The sequence below is a fragment of the Cololabis saira genome, chromosome 9, assembly GCF_033807715.1.
Source record: "Cololabis saira isolate AMF1-May2022 chromosome 9, fColSai1.1, whole genome shotgun sequence".
NCBI lineage: Eukaryota > Metazoa > Chordata > Actinopteri > Beloniformes > Belonidae > Cololabis > Cololabis saira.
The window spans coordinates 2,286,867-2,314,566 of record NC_084595.1 but is presented as its reverse complement, the minus strand read 5'-3'; the positions used below and the strand labels follow the sequence as shown (position 1 = coordinate 2,314,566).

At 42.4% G+C, this 27,700-nt stretch overlaps 1 protein-coding gene across 1 annotated transcript in view; it reads right to left on the bottom strand.

Annotated features, from left to right (window-relative positions):
* The window catches only part of LOC133450818 (centrosomal protein of 120 kDa-like), a 65,511-nt gene that overhangs the window by 6,517 nt on the left and 31,294 nt on the right, over positions 1 to 27,700 (bottom strand). Inside the window, exons 17-20 of the mRNA XM_061729722.1 lie at positions 27,525 to 27,647; positions 22,830 to 22,928; positions 6,310 to 6,455; positions 4,609 to 4,860 (exon numbers count right to left, since the gene is read on the bottom strand). Coding sequence (XP_061585706.1) covers positions 4,609 to 4,860; positions 6,310 to 6,455; positions 22,830 to 22,928; positions 27,525 to 27,647 — 620 coding nt within the window. The remainder of the gene's footprint in view (positions 1 to 4,608; positions 4,861 to 6,309; positions 6,456 to 22,829; positions 22,929 to 27,524; positions 27,648 to 27,700) is intronic.

Here is a 27,700-nt window from a genome sequence, read left to right as displayed (position 1 = left end):
AACATTAATTCTTAAGAGTAAAAAAAATAAATTTTTAGTGAATAATGTGATCATTCTTACAAAGTACTATATTCACACAAGTGTCGCTACGCTAAATCCCCTTCAAGGACTGCTGTTAAAAATGAAATCTCCTTATTTCAACAGTGTCTAAAACACAAATACTCTGATTACAACTGGCAATTTATCCTGAACCCCTTGCACTTTTCCTTCCTTATTTATTAAAGTACTCATTTTTCATTCATTCCTTTATTTATTTTTCTCATTTTTTGTTATGTATTTTTTTTATATTGATTTATTTTTTTTCTTCCTTTCCCTTTATGCAATCTCAGTATAATAGAAGGTTTGATTGTTCACTCAATCTGATGTACTTATGTTTACATCTGAGTTTGTCATTGTTCTTTAATAATGCGCCAGCTCCGCAGGAGATGGAGGAAAGCTCAGGAGGAGGAGCGGCAAGGCCTGAAGGTGCTTTGGACCCTCCACTACTCTAGAGTTGCCCAGGGTGAGAGGCGGCGGGCTGGTGTGGGCTTGGTTATTGCCCCTCAGCTCAGCCGCCATGTGTTGGAGTTCACCCCGGTGAACGAGAGGGTCGCTTCCCTGCGCCTTCGGGTCGGGAAAAGGTCTCTCACTGTTGTTTGTGCTTATGGGCCGAAGAGCAGTGGGGAGTACCCGGCCTTCTTGGAGTCCCTGGGAGGAGTACTTGATAGTGCTCCAACTGGGGACTCCATTGTTCTACTGGGAGGAGTACTGGATAGTGCTCCAACTGGGGACTCCATGGTTCTACTGGGAGGAGTACTGGATAGTGCTCCAACTGGGGACTCCATGGTTCTACTGGGAGGAGTACTGGATAGTGCTCCAACTGGGGACTCCATTGTTCTACTGGGAGGAGTACTGGATAGTGCTCCAACTGGGGACTCCATGGTTCTACTGGGAGGAGTACTGGATAGTGCTCCAACTGGGGACTCCATTGTTCTACTGGGGGACTTCAACGCTCACGTGGGCAATGACAGTGATACCTGGAGAGGCGTGATTGGGAGGAACGGACTCCCCTATCTGAACCCGAGCAGTGTTTTGTTGTTGGACTTCTGTGCTAGTCCCAGTTTGTCCATAACGAACACCATGTTCAAACATAAGGGTGTCCATCCGTGCACGTGGCACCAGGACACCCTAGGCCGGAGGTCAATGATCGACTTTGTTGTCGTTTCATCTGACCTTCGGTCGCATGTCTTTGACACTCGGGTGAAGAGAGGGGCTGAGCTGTCAACTGATCACCACCTGGTGGTGAGTTGGATGCGCTGGCGGAGGAGGAGGTTGGACAGACCGGGCAGACCCAAACGGATTGTGAGGGTCTGTTGGGAACGTCTGGCCGAGCCCTCTCTCAGGGACATCTTCAACTCCCACCTCCGGGAGAGCTTCTCTCGGATCCCGGGGGAGGCGGGGGACATCGAGTCCGAGTGGACCATGTTCTCTGCCTCCATTGTCGACGCGGCGGCTCGAAGTTGTGGACGCAAGGTCTCCGGTGCCTGTCGTGGCGGCAATCCTAGAACCCGGTGGTGGACACCGGAAGTACAGGATGCCGTCAGACTGAAGAAGGAGTCTTACCGGGCTATGTTGGCCGGTGGGACTCCTGACGCAGTAGATGGGTACCGGCAGGCCAAGCGGGCCGCGGCTCGGGCAGTCTTGGAGGCAAAAACTCTGGGAGGAGTTCGGGGAGGCCATGGAGGAAGACTTTCGGTCGGCCTCGAGGAAATTCTGGAGGACCGTTCGGCGCCTCAGAAGGGGGAAGCAGTACTCTGCCGGCACTGTTTATGGTGTGGGTGGGGAGCTGTTGACCTCGACTGGGGACATTGTCGGACGGTGGAAGGAATACTTTGAGGATCTCCTTAACCCGACTGACATGCCTTCCACTGAGGAAGCAGAGGGTTGGGGCTCGGAGGCGTGCTCGTCCATCACCCAAGCCGAGGTCACCGAGGTGGTTCATAAGCTCCTCGTGGCACCTGGGGTGGATGAGATTCGCCCTGAGTACCTCAAGTCTCTGGATGTCGTAGGGCTGACTTGGTTGACTCTGCGACATCGCATGGAGGAAGGGGACAGTACCGCTGGAGTGGCAAACCGGGGTGGTGGTCCCTCTGTTTAAAAAAGTCTACGCCAGGGTACTGGAGAGGAGATTACGGCCGATAGTCGAACCTCGGATTCAGGAGGAACAATGCGGTTTTCGTCCCAGTCGTGGAACACTGGACCAGCTCTACACCCTCCGCAGGGTGCTCGAGGGTTCATGGGAATTTGCCCAACCGGTCTACATGTGTTTTGTGGATCTGGAGAAGGCATTTGACCGTGTCCCTCGTGCCATTCTGTGGGGGGTGCTGAGTGAGTATGGAGTCCGGGGCCCTCTACTAAGGGCTGTCCGGTCTCTGTATGATCGAAGCAGGAGTCTGGTTCGCATTGCCGGCAGTAAGTCAGACTTGTTCCCGGTGCATGTTGGACTCCGGCAGGGCTGCCCTTTGTCACCGGTCCTGTTCATAATTTTTATGGACAGGATTTATAGGCGCAGCCAGGGGCCGGAGGGGATCCGGTTTGGGAACCTCAGGATTTCATCTCTGCTTTTTGCAGATGATGTTGTCCTGTTGGCTTCATCAGACCGGGACCTCCAGCATGTACTGGGGCGGTTTGCGGCCGAGTGCGACGCGGCAGGGATGAGAATCAGCACCTCCAAGACCGAGGCCATGGTTCTCCACCGGAAAAGGGTGGCATGCCTTCTCCGGGTGGGTGGAGAAGTCCTGCCTCAGGTGGAGGAGTTCAAGTATCTCGGGATCTTGTTCACGAGTGAGGGAACAATGGAGCGTGAGATTGACAGACGGATCGGTGCAGCGTCCGCAGTAATGCGGTCGATGTACTGGACCGTCGTGGTAAAGAGGGAGCTGAGTCGAAAGGCGAAGCTCTCGATTTACCGGTCAATCTACGCCCCTACCCTCACCTATGGTCATGAACTTTGGGTAGTGACCGAAAGGACAAGATCGCGGATACAAGCGGCCGAGATGAGTTTCCTCCGCAGGGTGGCTGGACGCTCCCTTAGAGATGAGTTTCCTCCGCAGGGTGGCTGGACGCTCCCTTAGAGATGAGTTTCCTCCGCAGGGTGGCTGGACGCTCCCTTAGAGATGAGTTTCCTCCGCAGGGTGGCTGGACGCTCCCTTAGAGATAGGGTGAGGAGTTCGGTCACCCGGGAGGAGCTCGGAGTCGAGCCGCTACTCCTCCACATTGAGAGGAGTCAGCTGAGGTGGCTTGGGCATCTGTACCGGATGCCTCCTGGACGCCTCCCTAGGGAGGTGTTCCAGGCATGTCCCACCGGGAGGAGACCCCGGGGAAGACCCAGGACACGCTGGAGAGACTATGTCTCTCGGCTGGCCTGGGAACGCCTCGGACTCCCCCCGGAAGAGCTGGAGGAAGTGTCTGGGGTGAGGGAAGTCTGGGCATCCCTGCTGAGGCTGCTGCCCCCGCGACCCGGTAACGGATAAAGCGGGAGAAGATGAGATGAGAAAAAAAAATGAAAAGAAATAAAAGTAAATATAAAATATAATTTTTATAAATAAAAAAATATAAACAAAAATACAAAAATTTAAAAAAAATTAAAAAACCTTGGTTAGGGATAAACCCTTGCAAGCACCAACAATTATCTGACTTTTGTAAAGTTACTTTTTAAGAGACTTAAACAACTAAACCGCTGAGTTTGAGTTTAATATTCATAAAGTTCACATTGGTAGATTCACTTTCACATAAAACCTTTATTTAAGAAACATTTTTTATTAAACAAAACAGGAAAAAAATATTTTAAAAACTAACAAAAACACAAATTTAATGCAACAAACATGAAATGATGTTTCGGAGGTTTCCCTGAGGCGACGGCGCCGCCTGCTGGCGACACCGGGCTCTGCTACGGATCACATGGTCCCTGGTCATGTGATCTGGTCATGTGATCTCTCTTGCCCTGCAAAAACTCAAAATCTTGACAAAAATAGTCTTATTTCTCGTTAAAATGTCTCATTTTTAGTAAAAAAAAAAAAAATCTCATTCCACTTAAAACAAGACTCATCACTGGAAAAAAACAACAATTTTCACCTGTTTCAAGTAGATTTTCACTTAAAATAAGATTTTTCTACTTATTTCAAGTGAAAATGTACTTGAAACAGGTGAAAATTGTCAAATAACAAGTTATTTTTCTGTTAATGACTCTTGTTTTAAGTGTAATGAGATTTTTTTTTTACTAAAAATGAGACATTTTAACTAGAAATAAGACAAATATTCCTGGTCAGATTTGCAGTTTTTGCAGTGTGTTCATCTTAGTTAAAAAACTAAACTACTTAAGTCTTTCCTCTCAGAGTTCTGTTTTATTTCATGTCAGAAAACATTAGTAATAAATTAAAAGTCCTGGAGGAGGAAGTTCCAGATTCCCACGGTCCTCCAACACGTCGCCGCATGGGAGGAGTTTTGATGAGTTAGTTGTGGAAGAACCGGACCGTCCCGGGGTCAGGGGTCAGAGGTCAGAGGTCAGGGCCCCCCCAGGGGTCAGGGCCCCCCCCCCAGGGGTCAGAGGTCAGGGCCCCCCCCCCCGACCCCCCCATCCCCCCCATGGCCTCCCGGACCTGCCGGTCCAGCTCCACGATGATCCGGTCCTGGTGGTCGTAAACTCCCGTCCTCAGCAGCGTCTCCCTCTCCTCCAGGAGACGACACAGGTGGTCCTCACTGGGGGCGGGGCCTGGGAGGGAGGGGGCGGGGCCATGGAGGGAGGGGGCGGGGCCTGGACCGGAGGGGGCGGGGCCTGTACTGGAGGGGGCGGGGTCTACTTTGTCTTCCTGCTTTTTTAACCTGTAAAAATAAAAGATACAAAAACATGAAACATGAAATCACTGCAAAAACTCAAAATCTTAACAAGAATATTTGTTTTATTTCTAGTTAAAATGTCTAATTTTTAGTCAAAAAAATCTCATCACATTACCAGAAAAATAACTTATTTGACAATTTTCACTTGTTTCAAGTAAATTTTCACTTAAAATAAGTAGAAAAATCTGCCAGTGGAACAAGATTTTTTTGCTTGTAATAAGAAGATAAATATTGTTCCATTGGCAGATTTTTCTACTTATTTTAAGTGAAAATTTACTTGAAACAGGTTTACAATTGTCAAATAAAACGATAAAACAAAGTTTTGTCGACATTTCAACCTTTTTCTCGATATTTTGATTTTTTTCTCGACATTTTTCTCAAAATTTCGAGAAAAAAAGTTGAAATATCGAGAACAAAGTCAAATTGTCGTTGGAAAAAAACAACAATTTTCACCTGTTTCAAGTAAATTTTCACTTAAAATAAGCAGAAAATCTGCAAGTGGAACAAGATTTTTTAGCTTGTAATGAGAAGATAAATCTTGTTCCACTGGCAGATTTTTCTACTTATTTTAAGTGAAAATCTACTTGAAACAGGTGAAAATTGTCAAATAACAAGTTATTTTTCTGGTAATGAGTCTTGTTTTAAGTGTAATGAGATTTTCTGACTAAAAATGAGACATTTTAACTAGAAATAAGACAAATATTCTTGTTAAGATGTAGAGTTTTTACAGTGTTCCCTGTCCCACTACATTCAGTCAAGATAATTTCTTCTAAATCAGATGCACCACCTTTATATTTAGTACAGAAAAAGAACAATATTCATAGTGTTTTGGTTTTAATTACGTTTTATGAAATCAAATTTGTTTTTTAACCTCAACATCAGACCCCCAACGCTAGACCTGAACCCAGACCCCCCAGGTCCCCCAGGTCCAGGTCCCCCCCCCCCCACCTGCTGATCTGGTCCCTGATCCCCCCCCCACCTGCTGATCTGGTCCCTGATCCCGTCCAGCTCCTGCCGGTCCTGCAGACCCCCCCCCCCCCCTCCCCCCCCCTCCCCCCCCCCACCTGTTGATCTGGTCTCTGATCCCGTCCAGTTCCTGCCGGTCCTGCAGACCCCCCCTCCCCCCCCAGGTCCCCCCCCCCCACCTGCTGATCTGGTCCCTGATCCCGTCCAGCTCCTGCCGGTCCTGCAGACCCCCCCCCCCCCTCCCCCCCCAGACCCCCCCCCACCTGTTGATCTGGTCTCTGATCCCGTCCAGTTCCTGCCGGTCCTGCAGACCCCCCCTCCCCCCCCAGGTCCCCCCCCCCCACCTGTTGATCTGGTCCCTGATCCCCCCCCCACCTGCTGATCTGGTCCCTGATCCCCCCCCCACCTGTTGATCTGGTCCCTGATCCCCCCCCCACCTGTTGATCTGGTCCCTGATCCCCCCCCCACCTGTTGATCTGGTCCCTGATCCCGTCCAGTTCCCTCCGGTCCTGCTGCACCGCCTCCTTCTCCTGGGTTGCTAGGTAACGCAGCCTCATGGCCTCCAGCTCCGCCTGCTGCTTCTTCAGACGGATCACAGCGTTCTCCTGTTCCCTCTGGAGAGAAACACATAAACCACCGGGTCAGGGTTCAAACCACTTCCTTTACTGTGTTTTACTCCCTAAACCACTTCCTTTACTGCGTTTTACTCCCTAAACCACTTCCTTTACTGTGTTTTACTCCCTAAACCACTTCCTTTACTGTGTTTTACTCCCAAAACCACTTCCTTTACTCCCTAAACCACTTCCTTTACTGCGTTTTACTGTGTTTTACTCCCTAAACCACTTCCTTTACTGTGTTTTACTCCCTAAACCACTTCCTTTACTGCGTTTTACTCCCTAAACCACTTTACTGTGTTTTACTCCCTAAACCACTTCCTTTACTGTGTTTTACTCCCTAAACCACTTCCTTTACTGCGTTTTACTCCCTAAACCACTTCCTTTACTGTGTTTTACTCCCTAAACCACTTCCTTTACTGCGTTTTACTCCCTAAACCACTTCCTTTACTGCGTTTTACTCCCTAAACCACTTCCTTTACTGTGTTTTACTCCCTAAACCACTTCCTTTACTGTGTTTTACTCCCTAAACCACTTCCTTTACTGTGTTTTACTCCCTAAACCACTTCCTTTACTGCGTTTTACTCCCTAAACCACTTCCTTTACTGTGTTTTACTCCCTAAACCACTTTACTGTGTTTTACTCCCTAAACCACTTCCTTTACTGCGTTTTACTCCCTAAACCACTTCCTTTACTGTGTTTTACTCCCTAAACCACTTCCTTTACTGTGTTTTACTCCCTAAACCACTTCCTTTACTGTGTTTTACTCCCTAAACCACTTCCTTTACTGCGTTTTACTCCCTAAACCACTTCCTTTACTGTGTTTTACTCCCTAAACCACTTCCTTTACTGCGTTTTACTCCCTAAACCACTTCCTTTACTGTGTTTTACTCCCTAAACCACTTCCTTTACAGCGTTTTACTGTGTTTTACTCCCTAAACCACTTCCTTTACTGTGTTTTACTCCCTAAACCACTTTACTGTGTTTTACTCCCTAAACCACTTCCTTTACTGTGTTTTACTCCCTAAACCACTTCCTTTACAGCGTTTTACTGTGTTTTACTCCCTAAACCACTTCCTTTACTGCGTTTTACTCCCTAAACCACTTCCTTTACTGTGTTTCACTCCCTAAACCACTTCCTTTACTGTGTTTTACTCCCTAAACCACTTCCTTTACTGTGTTTCACTCCCTAAACCACTTCCTTTACTGTGTTTTACTCCCTAAACCACTTCCTTTACTGTGTTTTACTCCCTAAACCACTTCCTTTACTGCGTTTTACTCCCTAAACCACTTCCTTTACTGTGTTTTACTCCCTAAACCACTTCCTTTACTGCGTTTTACTCCCTAAACCACTTCCTTTACTGTGTTTTACTCCCTAAACCACTTCCTTTACAGCGTTTTACTGTGTTTTACTCCCTAAACCACTTCCTTTACTGTGTTTTACTCCCTAAACCACTTCCTTTACTGTGTTTTACTCCCTAAACCACTTTACTGTGTTTTACTCCCTAAACCACTTCCTTTACTGTGTTTTACTCCCTAAACCACTTCCTTTACAGCGTTTTACTGTGTTTTACTCCCTAAACCACTTCCTTTACTGCGTTTTACTCCCTAAACCACTTCCTTTACTGTGTTTCACTCCCTAAACCACTTCCTTTACTGTGTTTTACTCCCTAAACCACTTCCTTTACTGCGTTTTACTCCCTAAACCACTTCCTTTACTGTGTTTTACTCCCTAAACCACTTCCTTTACTGTGTTTTACTCCCTAAACCACTTCCTTTACTGTGTTTTACTCCCTAAACCACTTCCTTTACTGTGTTTTACTCCCTAAACCACTTCCTTTACTCCCTAAACCACTTCCTTTACTGTGTTTTACTCCCTAAACCACTTCCTTTACTGTGTTTTACTCCCTAAACCACTTCCTCTACTGTGTTTTACTCCCTAAACCACTTCCTTTACTGTGTTTTACTCCCTAAACCACTTCCTTTACTGTGTTTTACTCCCTAAACCACTTCCTTTACTGTTTTACTCCCTAAACCACTTCCTTTACTGTTTTACTCCCTAAACCACTTCCTTTACTGTTTTACTCCCTAAACCACTTCCTTTACTGTGTTTTACTCCCTAAACCACTTCCTTTACTGTGTTTTACTCCCTAAACCACTTTACTGTGTTTTACTCCCTAAACCACTTCCTTTACTGTGTTTTACTCCCTAAACCACTTCCTTTACAGCGTTTTACTCCCTAAACCACTTCCTTTACTGCGTTTTACTCCCTAAACCACTTCCTTTACTGTGTTTTACTCCCTAAACCACTTCCTTTACTGTGTTTTACTCCCTAAACCACTTCCTTTACTGTGTTTTACTCCCTAAACCACTTCCTTTACTGTGTTTTACTCCCTAAACCACTTCTTTTACTGTGTTTTACTCCCTAAACCACTTCCTTTACTGCGTTTTACTCCCTAAACCACTTCCTTTACTGTGTTTCACTCCCTAAACCACTTCCTTTACTGTGTTTTACTCCCTAAACCACTTCCTTTACTGCGTTTTACTCCCTAAACCACTTCCTTTACTGTGTTTTACTCCCTAAACCACTTCCTTTACTGTGTTTTACTCCCTAAACCACTTCCTTTACTGTGTTTTACTCCCTAAACCACTTCCTTTACTGTGTTTTACTCCCTAAACCACTTCCTTTACTCCCTAAACCACTTCCTTTACTGTGTTTTACTCCCTAAACCACTTCCTTTACTGTGTTTTACTCCCTAAACCACTTCCTTTACTGTGTTTTACTCCCTAAACCACTTCCTTTACTGTGTTTTACTCCCTAAACCACTTCCTTTACTGTTTTACTCCCTAAACCACTTCCTTTACTGTTTTACTCCCTAAACCACTTCCTTTACTGTGTTTTACTCCCTAAACCACTTCCTTTACTGTGTTTTACTCCCTAAACCACTTCCTTTACTGTTTTACTCCCTAAACCACTTCCTTTACTGTTTTACTCCCTAAACCACTTCCTTTACTGTGTTTTACTCCCTAAACCACTTCCTTTACTGTGTTTTACTCCCTAAACCACTTCCTTTACTGTGTTTTACTCCCTAAACCACTTCCTTTACTGCGTTTTACTCCCTAAACCACTTCCTTTACTGTGTTTTACTCCCTAAACCACTTCCTTTACTGTGTTTTACTCCCTAAACCACTTCCTTTACTGTTTTACTCCCTAAACCACTTCCTTTACTGTGTTTTACTCCCTAAACCACTTCCTTTACTGCGTTTTACTCCCTAAACCACTTCCTTTACTGCGTTTTACTCCCTAAACCACTTCCTTTACTGTGTTTTACTCCCTAAACCACTTCCTTTACCGTGTTTTACTCCCTAAACCACTTCCTCTACTGTGTTTTACTCCCTAAACCACTTCCTTTACTGTGTTTTACTCCCTAAACCACTTCCTTTACTGTTTTACTCCCTAAACCACTTCCTTTACTGTGTTTTACTCCCTAAACCACTTCCTTTACTGTTTTACTCCCTAAACCACTTCCTTTACTGCGTTTTACTCCCTAAACCACTTCCTTTACTGTTTTACTCCCTAAACCACTTCCTTTACTGTGTTTTACTCCCTAAACCACTTCCTTTACTGCGTTTTACTCCCTAAACCACTTCCTTTACTGCGTTTTACTCCCTAAACCACTTCCTTTACTGCGTTTTACTGTGTTTTACTCCCTAAACCACTTCCTTTACTGCGTTTTACTGTGTTTTACTCCCTAAACCACTTCCTTTACTGTTTTACTCCCTAAACCACTTCCTTTACTGTGTTTTACTCCCTAAACCACTTCCTTTACTGTGTTTTACTCCCTAAACCACTTCCTTTACTGTTTTACTCCCTAAACCACTTTACCGTGTTTTATTCTCTAAACCACTTCCTTTACTGTGTTTTACTCCCTAAACCACTTCCTTTACTGCGTTTTACTCCCTAAACCACTTCCTTTACTGTGTTTTACTCCCTAAACCACTTCCTTTACTGTGTTTTACTCCCTAAACCACTTTACTGTGTTTTACTCCCTAAACCACTTCCTTTACTGCGTTTTACTCCCTAAACCACTTCCTTTACTGCGTTTTACTCCCTAAACCACTTCCTTTACTGTTTTACTCCCTAAACCACTTCCTTTACTGCGTTTTACTCCCTAAACCACTTCCTTTACTGTTTTACTCTCTAAACCACTTCCTTTACTGTGTTTTACTCCCTAAACCACTTCCTTTACTGCGTTTTACTCCCTAAACCACTTCCTTTACTGCGTTTTACTCCCTAACCACTTCCTTTACTGCGTTTTACTCCCTAAACCACTTCCTTTACTGTGTTTTACTCCCTAAACCACTTCCTTTACTGTGTTTTACTCCCTAAACCACTTCCTTTACTGTGTTTTACTCCCTAAACCACTTCCTTTACTGCGTTTTACTCCCTAAACCACTTCCTTTACTGCGTTTTACTCCCTAAACCACTTCCTTTACTGTGTTTTACTCCCTAAACCACTTCCTTTACTGTGTTTTACTCCCTAAACCACTTCCTTTACTGTATTTTACTCCCTAAACCACTTCCTTTACTGTGTTTTACTCCCTAAACCACTTCCTTTACTGTATTTTACTCCCTAAACCACTTCCTTTACTGTGTTTTACTCCCTAAACCACTTCCTTTACTGTGTTTTATTCTCTAAACCACTTCCTTTACTGTGTTTTACTCCCTAAACCACTTCCTTTACTGTGTTTTACTCCCTAAACCACTTCCTTTAGTGTGTTTTACTGCGTTTTACTCCCTAAACCACTTCCTTTACTGTGTTTTACTCCCTAAACCACTTCCTCTACTGTGTTTTACTCCCTAAACCACTTCCTTTACTGTGTTTTACTCCCTAAACCACTTCCTTTACTGTGTTTTACTCCCTAAACCACTTCCTTTACTGCGTTTTACTCCCTAAACCACTTCCTTTACTGTTTTACTCCCTAAACCACTTCCTTTACTGCGTTTTACTGTGTTTTACTCCCTAAACCACTTCCTTTACTGCGTTTTACTCCCTAAACCACTTCCTTTACTGTGTTTTACTCCCTAAACCACTTCCTTTACCGTGTTTTACTCCCTAAACCACTTCCTCTACTGTGTTTTACTCCCTAAACCACTTCCTTTACTGTGTTTTACTCCCTAAACCACTTCCTTTACTGTGTTTTACTCCCTAAACCACTTCCTTTACTGTTTTACTCCCTAAACCACTTCCTTTACTGTGTTTTACTCCCTAAACCGCTTCCTTTACTGCGTTTTACTCCCTAAACCACTTCCTTTACTGTGTTTTACTCCCTAAACCACTTCCTTTACTGCGTTTTACTCCCTAAACCACTTCCTTTACTGCGTTTTACTGTGTTTTACTCCCTAAACCACTTCCTTTACTGTTTTACTCCCTAAACCACTTCCTTTACTGTGTTTTACTCCCTAAACCGCTTCCTTTACTGCGTTTTACTCCCTAAACCACTTCCTTTACTGTGTTTTACTCCCTAAACCACTTCCTTTACTGCGTTTTACTCCCTAAACCACTTCCTTTACTGCGTTTTACTGTGTTTTACTCCCTAAACCACTTCCTTTACTGTTTTACTCCCTAAACCACTTCCTTTACTGTGTTTTACTCCCTAAACCGCTTCCTTTACTGCGTTTTACTCCCTAAACCACTTCCTTTACTGTGTTTTACTCCCTAAACCACTTCCTTTACTGCGTTTTACTCCCTAAACCACTTCCTTTACTGCGTTTTACTGTGTTTTACTCCCTAAACCACTTCCTTTACTGCGTTTTACTCCCTAAACCACTTCCTTTACTGCGTTTTACTCCCTAAACCACTTCCTTTACTGTGTTTTACTGAGTTTTACTCCCTAAACCACTTCCTTTACTGTGTTTTACTCCCTAAACCACTTCCTTTACTGTGTTTTACTCCCTAAACCACTTCCTTTACTGTGTTTTACTCCCTAAACCACTTCCTTTACTGTTTTACTCCCTAAACCACTTCCTCTACTGTGTTTTACTCCCTAAACCACTTCCTTTACTGTGTTTTACTCCCTAAACCACTTCCTTTACTGTGTTTTACTCCCTAAACCACTTCCTTTACTGCGTTTTACTCCCTAAACCACTTCCTTTACTGTGTTTTACTCCCTAAACCACTTCCTTTACTGTGTTTTACTCCCTAAACCACTTCCTTTACCGCGTTTTACTCCCTAAACCACTTCCTTTACTGTGTTTTACTCCCTAAACCACTTCCTTTACTGCGTTTTACTCCCTAAACCACTTCCTTTACTGTGTTTTACTGAGTTTTACTCCCTAAACCACTTCCTCTACTGTGTTTTACTCCCTAAACCACTTCCTTTACTGTGTTTTACTCCCTAAACCACTTCCTCTACTGTGTTTTACTACCTAAACCACTTCCTTTACTGTGTTTTACTCCCTAAACCACTTCCTTTACTGTGTTTTACTCCCTAAACCACTTCCTTTACTGTGTTTTACTCCCTAAACCACTTCCTTTACTGCGTTTTACTCCCTAAACCACTTCCTTTACTGTGTTTTACTCCCTAAACCACTTCCTTTACTGTGTTTTACTCCCTAAACCACTTCCTTTACCGCGTTTTACTCCCTAAACCACTTCCTTTACTGTGTTTTACTCCCTAAACCACTTCCTTTACTGTGTTTTACTCCCTAAACCACTTCCTTTACTGTGTTTTACTCCCTAAACCACTTCCTTTACTGTGTTTTACTCCCTAAACCACTTCCTTTACTGTGTTTTACTCCCTAAACCACTTTACAGTGTTTTACTCCCTAAACCACTTACTTTACTGTGTTTTACTCCCTAAACCACTTCCTTTACTGTGTTTTACTCCCTAAACCACTTCCTTTACTGTGTTTTACTCCCTAAACCACTTCCTTTACTGTGTTTTACTCCCTAAACCACTTCCTTTACTGTGTTTTACTCCCTAAACCACTTCCTTTACTGTTTTACTCCCTAAACCACTTCCTCTACTGTGTTTTACTCCCTAAACCACTTCCTTTACTGTGTTTTACTCCCTAAACCACTTCCTTTACTGTGTTTTACTCCCTAAACCACTTCCTTTACTGCGTTTTACTCCCTAAACCACTTCCTTTACTGTGTTTTACTCCCTAAACCACTTCCTTTACTGTGTTTTACTCCCTAAACCACTTCCTTTACCGCGTTTTACTCCCTAAACCACTTCCTTTACTGTGTTTTACTCCCTAAACCACTTCCTTTACTGCGTTTTACTCCCTAAACCACTTCCTTTACTGTGTTTTACTGAGTTTTACTCCCTAAACCACTTCCTCTACTGTGTTTTACTCCCTAAACCACTTCCTTTACTGTGTTTTACTCCCTAAACCACTTCCTCTACTGTGTTTTACTACCTAAACCACTTCCTTTACTGTGTTTTACTCCCTAAACCACTTCCTTTACTGTGTTTTACTCCCTAAACCACTTCCTTTACTGTGTTTTACTCCCTAAACCACTTCCTTTACTGCGTTTTACTCCCTAAACCACTTCCTTTACTGTGTTTTACTCCCTAAACCACTTCCTTTACTGTGTTTTACTCCCTAAACCACTTCCTTTACCGCGTTTTACTCCCTAAACCACTTCCTTTACTGTGTTTTACTCCCTAAACCACTTCCTTTACTGTGTTTTACTCCCTAAACCACTTCCTTTACTGTGTTTTACTCCCTAAACCACTTCCTTTACTGTGTTTTACTCCCTAAACCACTTCCTTTACTGTGTTTTACTCCCTAAACCACTTTACAGTGTTTTACTCCCTAAACCACTTACTTTACTGTGTTTTACTCCCTAAACCACTTCCTTTACTGTGTTTTACTCCCTAAACCACTTCCTTTACTGTGTTTTACTCCCTAAACCACTTCCTTTACTGCGTTTTACTCCCTAAACCACTTCCTTTACTGCGTTTTACTCCCTAAACCACTTCCTTTACTGTGTTTTACTCCCTAAACCACTTCCTTTACTGTGTTTTACTCCCAAAACCACTTCCTTTACTCCCTAAACCACTTCCTTTACTGCGTTTTACTGTGTTTTACTCCCTAAACCACTTCCTTTACTGCGTTTTACTCCCTAAACCACTTCCTTTACTGTGTTTTACTCCCTAAACCACTTCCTTTACTGTGTTTTACTCCCTAAACCACTTCCTTTACTGCGTTTTACTCCCTAAACCACTTCCTTTACTGTGTTTTACTCCCTAAACCACTTCCTTTACTGTGTTTTACTCCCTAAACCACTTTACTGTGTTTTACTCCCTAAACCACTTCCTTTACTGCGTTTTACTCCCTAAACCACTTCCTTTACTGTGTTTTACTCCCTAAACCACTTCCCTTACTGTGTTTTACTCCCTAAACCACTTCCTTTACTGTGTTTTACTGTGTTTTACTCCCTAAACCACTTCCTTTACTGTGTTTTACTCCCTAAACCACTTTACTGTGTTTTACTCCCTAAACCACTTCCTTTACTGTGTTTTACTCCCTAAACCACTTCCTTTACTGTTTTACTCCCTAAACCACTTCCTTTACTGTGTTTTACTCCCTAAACCACTTTACCGTGTTTTACTCCCTAAACCACTTCCTTTACTGTGTTTTACTCCCTAAACCACTTCCTTTACTGTGTTTTACTCCCTAAACCACTTCCTTTACTGTGTTTTACTCCCTAAACCACTTCCTTTACTGTGTTTTACTCCCTAAACCACTTCCTTTACAGCGTTTTACTGTGTTTTACTCCCTAAACCACTTCCTTTACTGTGTTTTACTCCCTAAACCACTTCCTTTACTGTGTTTTACTCCCTAAACCACTTCCTTTACTGTGTTTTACTCCCTAAACCACTTTACTGTGTTTTACTCCCTAAACCACTTCCTTTACTGTGTTTTACTCCCTAAACCACTTCCTTTACAGCGTTTTACTGTGTTTTACTCCCTAAACCACTTCCTTTACTGCGTTTTACTCCCTAAACCACTTCCTTTACTGTGTTTCACTCCCTAAACCACTTCCTTTACTGTGTTTTACTCCCTAAACCACTTCCTTTACTGCGTTTTACTCCCTAAACCACTTCCTTTACTGTGTTTTACTCCCTAAACCACTTCCTTTACTGTGTTTTACTCCCTAAACCACTTGTGTTTTACTGTGTTTTACTCCCTAAACCACTTCATTTACTGTGTTTTACTCCCTAAACCACTTCCTTTACTGTGTTTTACTCCCTAAACCACTTCCTTTACTGCGTTTTACTCCCTAAACCACTTCCTCTACTGTGTTTTACTCCCTAAACCACTTCCTTTACTGTGTTTTACTCCCTAAACCACTTCCTTTACTGTGTTTTACTCCCTAAACCACTTCCTTTACTGTTTTACTCCCTAAACCACTTCCTTTACTGCGTTTTACTCCCTAAACCACTTCCTTTACTGTGTTTTACTCCCTAAACCACTTCCTTTACTGTGTTTTACTCCCTAAACCACTTCCTTTACTGTTTTACTCCCTAAACCACTTCCTTTACTGTGTTTTACTCCCTAAACCACTTCCTTTACTGTGTTTTACTCCCTAAACCACTTCCTTTACTGCGTTTTACTCCCTAAACCACTTCCTTTACTGTGTTTTACTCCCTAAACCACTTCCTTTACCGTGTTTTACTCCCTAAACCACTTCCTCTACTGTGTTTTACTCCCTAAACCACTTCCTTTACTGTGTTTTACTCCCTAAACCACTTCCTTTACTGTTTTACTCCCTAAACCACTTCCTTTACTGCGTTTTACTCCCTAAACCACTTCCTTTACTGCGTTTTACTCCCTAAACCACTTCCTTTACTGCGTTTTACTCCCTAAACCACTTCCTTTACTGCGTTTTACTCCCTAAACCACTTCCTTTACTGTGTTTTACTCCCTAAACCACTTCCTTTACTGCGTTTTACTCCCTAAACCACTTCCTTTACTGTGTTTTACTCCCTAAACCACTTCCTTTACTGTGTTTTACTCCCTAAACCACTTCCTTTACTGTGTTTTACTCCCTAAACCACTTCCTTTACTGTTTTACTCCCTAAACCACTTCCTTTACTGCGTTTTACTCCCTAAACCACTTACTTTACTGTTTTACTCCCTAAACCACTTCCTTTACTGTGTTTTACTCCCTAAACCACTTCCTTTACTGTGTTTTACTCCCTAAACCACTTCCTTTACTGCGTTTTACTCCCTAAACCACTTCCTTTACTGCGTTTTACTGTGTTTTACTCCCTAAACCACTGCCTTTACTGCGTTTTACTGTGTTTTACTCCCTAAACCACTTCCTTTACTGTGTTTTACTCCCTAAACCACTTCCTTTACTGTTTTACTCCCTAAACCACTTTACCGTGTTTTATTCTCTAAACCACTTCCTTTACTGTGTTTTACTCCCTAAACCACTTCCTTTACTGCGTTTTACTCCCTAAACCACTTCCTTTACTGTGTTTTACTCCCTAAACCACTTCCTTTACTGTGTTTTACTCCCTAAACCACTTCCTTTACTGCGTTTTACTCCCTAAACCACTTCTTTTACTGTGTTTTACTCCCTAAACCACTTCCTTTACTGCGTTTTACTCCCTAAACCACTTCCTTTACTGCGTTTTACTCCCTAAACCACTTCCTTTACTGCGTTTTACTCCCTAAACCACTTCCTTTACTGTTTTACTCCCTAAACCACTTCCTTTACTGTGTTTTACTCCCTAAACCACTTCCTTTACTGTTTTACTCCCTAAACCACTTTACCGTGTTTTATTCTCTAAACCACTTCCTTTACTGTGTTTTACTCCCTAAACCACTTCCTTTACTGCGTTTTACTCCCTAAACCACTTCCTTTACTGCGTTTTACTCCCTAAACCACTTCCTTTACTGTGTTTTACTCCCTAAACCACTTCCTTTACTGTGTTTTACTCCCTAAACCACTTCCTTTACTGTTTTACTCTCTAAACCACTTCCTTTACTGTGTTTTACTCCCTAAACCACTTCCTTTACTGCGTTTTACTCCCTAAACCACTTCCTTTACTGTGTTTTACTCCCTAAACCACTTCCTTTACTGCGTTTTACTCCCTAACCACTTCCTTTACTGCGTTTTACTCCCTAAACCACTTCCTTTACTGTGTTTTACTCCCTAAACCACTTCCTTTACTGTGTTTTACTCCCTAAACCACTTCCTTTACTGTGTTTTACTCCCTAAACCACTTCCTTTACTGCGTTTTACTCCCTAAACCACTTCCTTTACTGTGTTTTACTCCCTAAACCACTTCCTTTACTGCGTTTTACTCCCTAAACCACTTCCTTTACTGTGTTTTACTCCCTAAACCACTTCCTTTACTGTGTTTTACTCCCTAAACCACTTCCTTTACTGTGTTTTACTCCCTAAACCACTTCCTTTACTGTATTTTACTCCCTAAACCACTTCCTTTACTGTGTTTTACTCCCTAAACCACTTCCTTTACTGTATTTTACTCCCTAAACCACTTCCTTTACTGTGTTTTACTGTGTTTTACTCCCTAAACCACTTCCTTTACCGTGTTTTATTCTCTAAACCACTTCCTTTACTGTGTTTTATTCTCTAAACCACTTCCTTTACTGCGTTTTACTCCCTAAACCACTTCCTTTACTGTGTTTTACTCCCTAAACCACTTCCTTTACTGTGTTTTACTCCCTAAACCACTTCCTTTAGTGTGTTTTACTGCGTTTTACTCCCTAAACCACTTCCTTTACCGTGTTTTATTCTCTAAACCACTTCCTTTACTGTGTTTTATTCTCTAAACCACTTCCTTTACTGCGTTTTACTCCCTAAACCACTTCCTTTACCGTGTTTTATTCTCTAAACCACTTCCTTTACTGTGTTTTATTCTCTAAACCACTTCCTTTACTGCGTTTTACTCCCTAAACCACTTCCTTTACTGTGTTTTACTCCCTAAACCACTTCCTTTACTGTGTTTTACTCCCTAAACCACTTCCTTTACCGTGTTTTACTCCCTAAACCACTTCCTCTACTGTGTTTTACTCCCTAAACCACTTCCTTTACTGTGTTTTACTCCCTAAACCACTTCCTTTACTGTGTTTTACTCCCTAAACCACTTCCTTTACTGTGTTTTACTCCCTAAACCACTTTACTGTGTTTTACTCCCTAAACCACTTCCTTTACTGTTTTACTCCCTAAACCACTTCCTTTACTGCGTTTTACTCCCTAAACCACTTCCTTTACTGTGTTTTACTCCCTAAACCACTTCCTTTACTGTGTTTTACTCCCTAAACCACTTCCTTTACTGTTTTACTCCCTAAACCACTTCCTTTACTGCGTTTTACTCCCTAAACCACTTCCTTTGCTGTTTTACTCCCTAAACCACTTCCTTTACTGTGTTTTACTCCCTAAACCACTTCCTTTACTGTGTTTTACTCCCTAAACCACTTCCTTTACTGCGTTTTACTCCCTAAACCACTTCCTTTACTGCGTTTTACTGTGTTTTACTCCCTAAACCACTTCCTTTACTGCGTTTTACTGTGTTTTACTCCCTAAACCACTTCCTTTACTGTTTTACTCCCTAAACCACTTTACCGTGTTTTATTCTCTAAACCACTTCCTTTACTGTGTTTTACTCCCTAAACCACTTCCTTTACTGTGTTTTACTCCCTAAACCACTTCCTTTACTGTGTTTTACTCCCTAAACCACTTCCTTTACTGTGTTTTACTCCCTAAACCACTTTACTGTGTTTTACTCCCTAAACCACTTCCTTTACTGCGTTTTACTCCCTAAACCACTTCCTTTACTGTTTTACTCCCTAAACCACTTCCTTTACTGCGTTTTACTCCCTAAACCACTTCCTTTACTGCGTTTTACTCCCTAAACCACTTCCTTTACTGTTTTACTCTCTAAACCACTTCCTTTACTGTGTTTTACTCCCTAAACCACTTCCTTTACTGCGTTTTACTCCCTAAACCACTTCCTTTACTGTGTTTTACTCCCTAAACCACTTCCTTTACTGCGTTTTACTCCCTAACCACTTCCTTTACTGCGTTTTACTCCCTAAACCACTTCCTTTACTGTGTTTTACTCCCTAAACCACTTCCTTTACTGTGTTTTACTCCCTAAACCACTTCCTTTACTGTGTTTTACTCCCTAAACCACTTCCTTTACTGCGTTTTACTCCCTAAACCACTTCCTTTACTGTGTTTTACTCCCTAAACCACTTCCTTTACTGCGTTTTACTCCCTAAACCACTTCCTTTACTGTGTTTTACTCCCTAAACCACTTCCTTTACTGTGTTTTACTCCCTAAACCACTTCCTTTACTGTGTTTTACTCCCTAAACCACTTCCTTTACTGTATTTTACTCCCTAAACCACTTCCTTTACTGTGTTTTACTCCCTAAACCACTTCCTTTACTGTATTTTACTCCCTAAACCACTTCCTTTACTGTGTTTTACTCCCTAAACCACTTCCTTTACCGTGTTTTATTCTCTAAACCACTTCCTTTACTGTGTTTTATTCTCTAAACCACTTCCTTTACTGCGTTTTACTCCCTAAACCACTTCCTTTACTGTGTTTTACTCCCTAAACCACTTCCTTTACTGTGTTTTACTCCCTAAACCACTTCCTTTAGTGTGTTTTACTGCGTTTTACTCCCTAAACCACTTCCTTTACCGTGTTTTACTCCCTAAACCACTTCCTCTACTGTGTTTTACTCCCTAAACCACTTCCTTTACCGTGTTTTACTCCCTAAACCACTTCCTCTACTGTGTTTTACTCCCTAAACCACTTCCTTTACTGTGTTTTACTCCCTAAACCACTTCCTTTACTGTGTTTTACTCCCTAAACCACTTCCTTTACTGTTTTACTCCCTAAACCACTTCCTTTACTGTGTTTTACTCCCTAAACCGCTTCCTTTACTGCGTTTTACTCCCTAAACCACTTCCTTTACTGTGTTTTACTCCCTAAACCACTTCCTTTACTGCGTTTTACTCCCTAAACCACTTCCTTTACTGTGTTTTACTGAGTTTTACTCCCTAAACCACTTCCTTTACTGTGTTTTACTCCCTAAACCACTTCCTTTACTGTGTTTTACTCCCTAAACCACTTCCTCTACTGTGTTTTACTCCCTAAACCACTTCCTTTACTGTGTTTTACTCCCTAAACCACTTCCTCTACTGTGTTTTACTACCTAAACCACTTCCTTTACTGTGTTTTACTCCCTAAACCACTTCCTTTACTGTTTTACTCCCTAAACCACTTCCTTTACTGTGTTTTACTCCCTAAACCACTTCCTTTACTGCGTTTTACTCCCTAAACCACTTCCTTTACTGTGTTTTACTCCCTAAACCACTTCCTTTACTGTGTTTTACTCCCTAAACCACTTCCTTTACTGTGTTTTACTGTGTTTTACTCCCTAAACCACTTCCTTTACTGTGTTTTACTCCCTAAACCACTTCCTTTACTGTGTTTTACTGCGTTTTACTCCCTAAACCACTTCCTTTACTGTGTTTTACTCCCTAAACCACTTCCTTTACTGTGTTTTACTGTGTTTTACTCCCTAAACCACTTCCTTTACTGTGTTTTACTGTGTTTTACTCCCTAAACCACTTCCTTTACTGTGTTTTACTGTGTTTTACTCCCTAAACCACTTCCTTTACTGTGTTTTACTGTGTTTTACTCCCTAAACCACTTCCTTTACTGTGTTTTACTCCCTAAACCACTTTTACTGTGTTTTACTCCCTAAACCACTTCCTTTACTGCGTTTTACTCCCTAAACCACTTCCTTTACTGCGTTTTACTCCCTAAACCACTTCCTTTACTGCGTTTTACTCCCTAAACCACTTCCTTTACTGTGTTTTACTCCCTAAACCACTTCCTTTACTGCGTTTTACTCCCTAAACCACTTCCTTTACTGCGTTTTACTCCCTAAACCACTTCCTTTACTGTGTTTTACTCCCTAAACCACTTCCTTTACTGTTTTACTCCCTAAACCACTTCCTTTACTGTGTTTTACTCCCTAAACCACTTCCTTTACTGCGTTTTACTCCCTAAACCACTTCCTTTACTGTGTTTTACTCCCTAAACCACTTCCTTTACTGTTTTACTCCCTAAACCACTTCCTTTACTGTGTTTTACTCCCTAAACCACTTCCTTTACTGCGTTTTACTCCCTAAACCACTTCCTTTACTGTGTTTTACTCCCTAAACCACTTCCTTTACTGTGTTTTACTCCCTAAACCACTTCCTTTACTGTGTTTTACTCCCTAAACCACTTCCTTTACTGCGTTTTACTCCCTAAACCACTTCCTTTACTGCGTTTTACTCCCTAAACCACTTCCTTTACTGTGTTTTACTCCCTAAACCACTTCCTTTACTGCGTTTTACTCCCTAAACCACTTTACTGTGTTTTACTCCCTAAACCACTTCCTTTACTGTGTTTTACTGTGTTTTACTCCCTAAACCACTTCCTTTACTGTGTTTTACTCCCTAAACCACTTCCTTTACTGTGTTTTACTCCCTAAACCACTTCCTTTACTGTGTTTTACTGTGTTTTACTCCCTAAACCACTTCCTTTACTGTGTTTTACTCCCTAAACCACTTCCTTTACTGTGTTTTACTGCGTTTTACTCCCTAAACCACTTCCTTTACTGTGTTTTACTCCCTAAACCACTTCCTTTACTGTGTTTTACTGTGTTTTACTCCCTAAACCACTTCCTTTACTGTGTTTTACTGTGTTTTACTCCCTAAACCACTTCCTTTACTGTGTTTTACTCCCTAAACCACTTCCTTTACTGCGTTTTACTCCCTAAACCACTTCCTTTACTGCGTTTTACTCCCTAAACCACTTCCTTTACTGCGTTTTACTCCCTAAACCACTTCCTTTACTGTGTTTTACTCCCTAAACCACTTCCTTTACTGCGTTTTACTCCCTAAACCACTTCCTTTACTGCGTTTTACTCCCTAAACCACTTCCTTTACTGTGTTTTACTCCCTAAACCACTTCCTTTACTGTTTTACTCCCTAAACCACTTCCTTTACTGTGTTTTACTCCCTAAACCACTTCCTTTACTGCGTTTTACTCCCTAAACCACTTCCTTTACTGTGTTTTACTCCCTAAACCACTTCCTTTACTGTTTTACTCCCTAAACCACTTCCTTTACTGTGTTTTACTCCCTAAACCACTTCCTTTACTGTGTTTTACTCCCTAAACCACTTCCTTCCTTCCCAGGTGGACTCACCTGTTTGAACCGGGCTGGTACCGGGCTGGTACCGGGCTGGTACCGGTCCGGTACCGGGCTGGTACCGGGCTGGTACCGGGCTGGTACCGGTCCAGCTGGACTCACCTGTTTGAACCGGGCCAGCTCCTTCAGCGCTCTCCCCCACTGCTGCTTGTAGTGCAGTTTGGACTTGGTGGTGGATTCCAGCTTCCTCTCCAGCTCCACCTGAACCAGAACCAGAACCAGAACCGGGTTAGACCAGAACCAGAACCAGGTTACACCACAACCAGAACCAGAACCAGAACCAGGTTAGACCAGAACCAGAACCAGAACCAGGTTAGACCAGAACCAGAACCCTTTTAGACCATAATACCCCCTTTTAGACCATAATACCCCCCTTTTAGACCATAATACCCCCTTTTAGACCATAATACCCCCTTTTAGACCATACTACCCCCTTTTAGACCATAATACCCCCTTTTAGACCATAATACCCCCTTTTAGACCATACTACCCCCTTTTAGACCATAATACCCCCTTTTAGACCATAATACCCCCTTTTAGACCATAATACCCCCTTTTAGACCATAATACCCCCTTTTAGACCATAATACCCCCTTTTAGACCATAATACCCCCCCTTTTAGACCATAATACCCCCTTTTAGACCATAATACCCCCTTTTAGACCATACTACCCCCATTTTAGACCATAATACCCCCTTTTAGACCATAATACCCCCTTTTAGACCATACTACCCCCTTTTAGACCATAATACCCCCTTTTAGACCATAATACCCCCTTTTAGACCATACTACCCCCATTTTAGACCATAATACCCCCTTTTAGACCATAATACCCCCCTTTTAGACCATAATACCCCCTTTTAGACCATAATACCCTCTTTTAGACCATAATACCCCCTTTTAGACCATAATACCCCCCTTTTAGACCATAATACACCCCTTTTAGACCATAATACCCCCCTTTTAGACCATAATACCCCCCTTTTAATCAAATCAAATCAAACTTTATTTATATAGCACTTTTCCTACAAATAATGAAACACAAAGTGCTTAACAGAAAAAAAAAAAAACAAGAAAAAACAGATAAACATAAAACTTATTAATGCCCCCCCCCCCCCCCCCCCCTCCCCGCAGACAAAAGCACACTACAATTCACCTAAATTCCTAAATTACACACACAGACACGCACGCAGACACATGGTGTAGACATGGCTAGGCACAGAGGATCCAGGTGAGGAAACGGTAACAGGGAGCTGTCCACGCCAGGAGGTCTCATAACCCGCAGCTACAAGGGGGGGGGGCCCACAGAGACCATCCCGGCCCGGACGGAAAGAGGAGTCCACACCACCCCCTAACCCCCTTTTAGACCGTAATACCCCCTTTTAGACCGTAATACCCCCCTTTTAGACCGTAATACCCTCTTTTAGACCATAATACCCCCTTTTAGACCATAATACCCCCTTTTAGACCATAATACCCCCTTTTAGACCATACTACCCCCTTTTAGACCATAATACCCCCTTTTAGACCATAATACCCCCTTTTAGACCATACTACCCCCTTTTAGACCATAATACCCCCCTTTTAGACCATAATACCCCCCTTTTAGACCATAATACCCCCTTTTAGACCATAATACCCCCTTTTAGACCATAATACCCCCCTTTTAGACCATAATACCCCCTTTTAGACCATAATACCCCCCTTTTAGACCATAATACCCCCTTTTAGACCATAATACCCCCCTTTTAGACCATAATACCCTCCTTTTAGACCGTAATACCTCCTTTTAGACCATAATACCCCCTTTTAGACCATAATACCCCCTTTTAGACCATAATACCCCCTTTTAGACCATATTAACCCCCTTTTAGACCATAATACCCCCTTTTAGACCATAATACCCCCTTTTAGACCATAATAACCCCCTTTTAGACCGTAATACCCCCCTTTTAGACCATAATACCCTCCTTTTAGACCATAATACCCTCCTTTTAGACCATAATACCCTCCTTTTAGACCATAATACCTCCTTTTAGACCATAATACCCCCCCTTTTAGACCGTAATACCCCCTTTTAGACCATAATACCCTCCTTTTAGACCATAATACCTCCTTTTAGACCATAATACCCCCCTTTTAGACCATAATACCCCCTTTTAGACCATAATACCCCCTTTTAGACCGTAATACCCTCCTTTTAGACCATAATACCTCCTTTTAGACCGTAATATCCTCCTTTTAGACCATAATACCCCCCTTTTAGACCATAATACCCCCTTTTAGACCGTAATACCCTCCTTTTAGACCATAATACCCCCCTTTTAGACCATAATACCCCCCTTTTAGACCATAATACCTCCTTTTAGACCATAATACCCCCTTTTAGACCATAATACCCTCCTTTTAGACCATAATACCTCCTTTTAGACCATAATACCCTCCTTTTAGACCATAATACCTCCTTTTAGACCATAATACCCCCTTTTAGGCCATAATACCCTCCTTTTAGACCATAATACCCCCTTTTAGACCATAATACCCCCTTCTAGACCATAATACCCTCCTTTTAGACCATAATACCCCCTTTTAGACCATAATACCTCCTTTTAGACCATAATACCCTCCTTTTAGACCATAATACCTCCTTTTAGACCATAATACCTCCTTTTAGACCATAATACCCCCTTTTAGACCATAATACCCCCCTTTTAGACCATAATACCTCCTTTTAGACCATAATACCCCCATTTTAGACCATAATACCTCCTTTTAGACCATAATACCCCCTTTTAGACCATAATACCCCCCTTTTAGACCATAATACCCCCCTTTTAGACCATAATACCCCCTTTTAGACCATAATACCCCCCTTTTAGACCATAATACCCCCTTTTAGACCATAATACCCCCTTTTAGACCATAATACCCTCCTTTTAGACCGTAATACCCTCCTTTTAGACCATAATACCCCCCTTTTAGACCATAATACCCTCCTTTTAGACCATAATACCCTCCTTTTAGACCATAATACCCCCTTTTAGACCGTAATACCCTCCTTTTAGACCATAATACCCCCCTTTTAGACCATAATACCCTCCTTTTAGACCGTAATACCCCCCTTTTAGACCATAATACCCCCCTTTTAGACCATAATACCCCCTTTTAGACCGTAATACCCCCTTTTAGACCATAATACCCCCTTTTAGACCGTAATACCCCCTTTTAGACCATACTACCCCCTTTTAGACCATAATACCCCCTTTTAGACCATAATACCCCCTTTTAGACCATAATACCCCCTTTTAGACCATAAAACCCCCTTTTAGACCATAATACCCCCCTTTTAGACCATAATACCCCCTTTTAGACCATAATACCCCCTTTTAGACCATACTACCCCCTTTTAGACCATAATACCCCCCTTTTAGACCATAATACCCCCTTTTAGACCATAATACCCCCTTTTAGACCATAATACCCCCCTTTAGACCATAATACCCCCTTTTAGACCATAATACCCCCCTTTTAGACCATAATACCCCCTTTTAGACCATAATACCCCCCTTTAGACCATACTACCCCCTTTTAGACCATAATACCCCTTTTTAGACCATAATACCCCCTTTTAGACCATAATATTCCCCTTTAGACCATACTACCCCCTTTTAGACCAAAATACCCCCTTTTAGACCATAATACCCCCTTTTAGACCATAATACCCCCTTTTAGACCATAATATCCCCTTTTAGACCATAATACCCCCTTTTAGACCATAATACCCCCCCTTTTAGACCATAATACCCCCCTTTTAGACAATAATACCCCCCTTTTAGACCATAATGCCCCCTTTTAGACCATAATACCTCCTTTTAGACCATAATACCCCCTTTTAGACCATAATACCCCCTTTTAGACCATAATACCCCCTTTTAGACCATAATACCCCCTTTTAGACCATAATACCCCCCTTTTAGACCATAATACCCCCCTTTTAGACCATAATACCCCCCTTTTAGACCATAATACCCCCTTTTAGACCGTAATACCCCCCTTTTAGACCGTAATAGCCCCCTTTTAGACCATAATACCCCCTTTTAGACCATAATACCCCCCTTTTAGACCATAATACCCCCCTTTTAGACCATACTACCCCCTTTTAGACCATAATACCCCCTTTTAGACCATAATACCCCCCTTTTAGACAATAATACCCCCCTTTTAGACCATAATACCCCCTTTTAGATCATAATACCCCCCTTTTAGACCATAATACCCCCTTTTAGACCATAATACCCTCCTTTTAGACCATAATACCCCCTTTTAGACCATAATACCCCCCTTTTAGACAATAATACCCCCCTTTTAGACCATAATACCCCCTTTTAGATCATAATACCCCCCTTTTAGACCATAATACCCCCTTTTAGACCATAATACCCTCCTTTTAGACCATAATACTCCCCTTTTAGACCATAATATCCCCCTTTTAGACCGTAATACCCCCTTTTAGACCGTAATACCCCCTTTTAGACCGTAATACCCCCTTTTAGACCGTAATACCCCCTTTTAGACCATAATACCCCCTTTTAGACCATAATACCCTCCTTTTAGACCATAATACCCCCCTTTTAGACCATAATACCCCCCTTTTAGACCATACTACCCCCTTTTAGACCATAATACCCCCTTTTAGACCATAATACCCCCTTTTAGACCATACTACCCCCCTTTTAGACCATAATACCCCCTTTTAGAGCGTAATACCTCCTTTTAGACCATAATACCCCCCTCACCTTCTCCAGCGTCAGCAGGTTAATATCCGCCTGCAGCCGAACCTCCGGCCGGCCGCCCTGCTGCTCCCTGAACATCTGGAACTCTCTCTCCAGCTGCTTGTAGCGACTCTCACCGTCAGACATCTGCACCCCAATCAATCAATCAATCAATCAATCAAAGCATCTGCAGAGGAGTA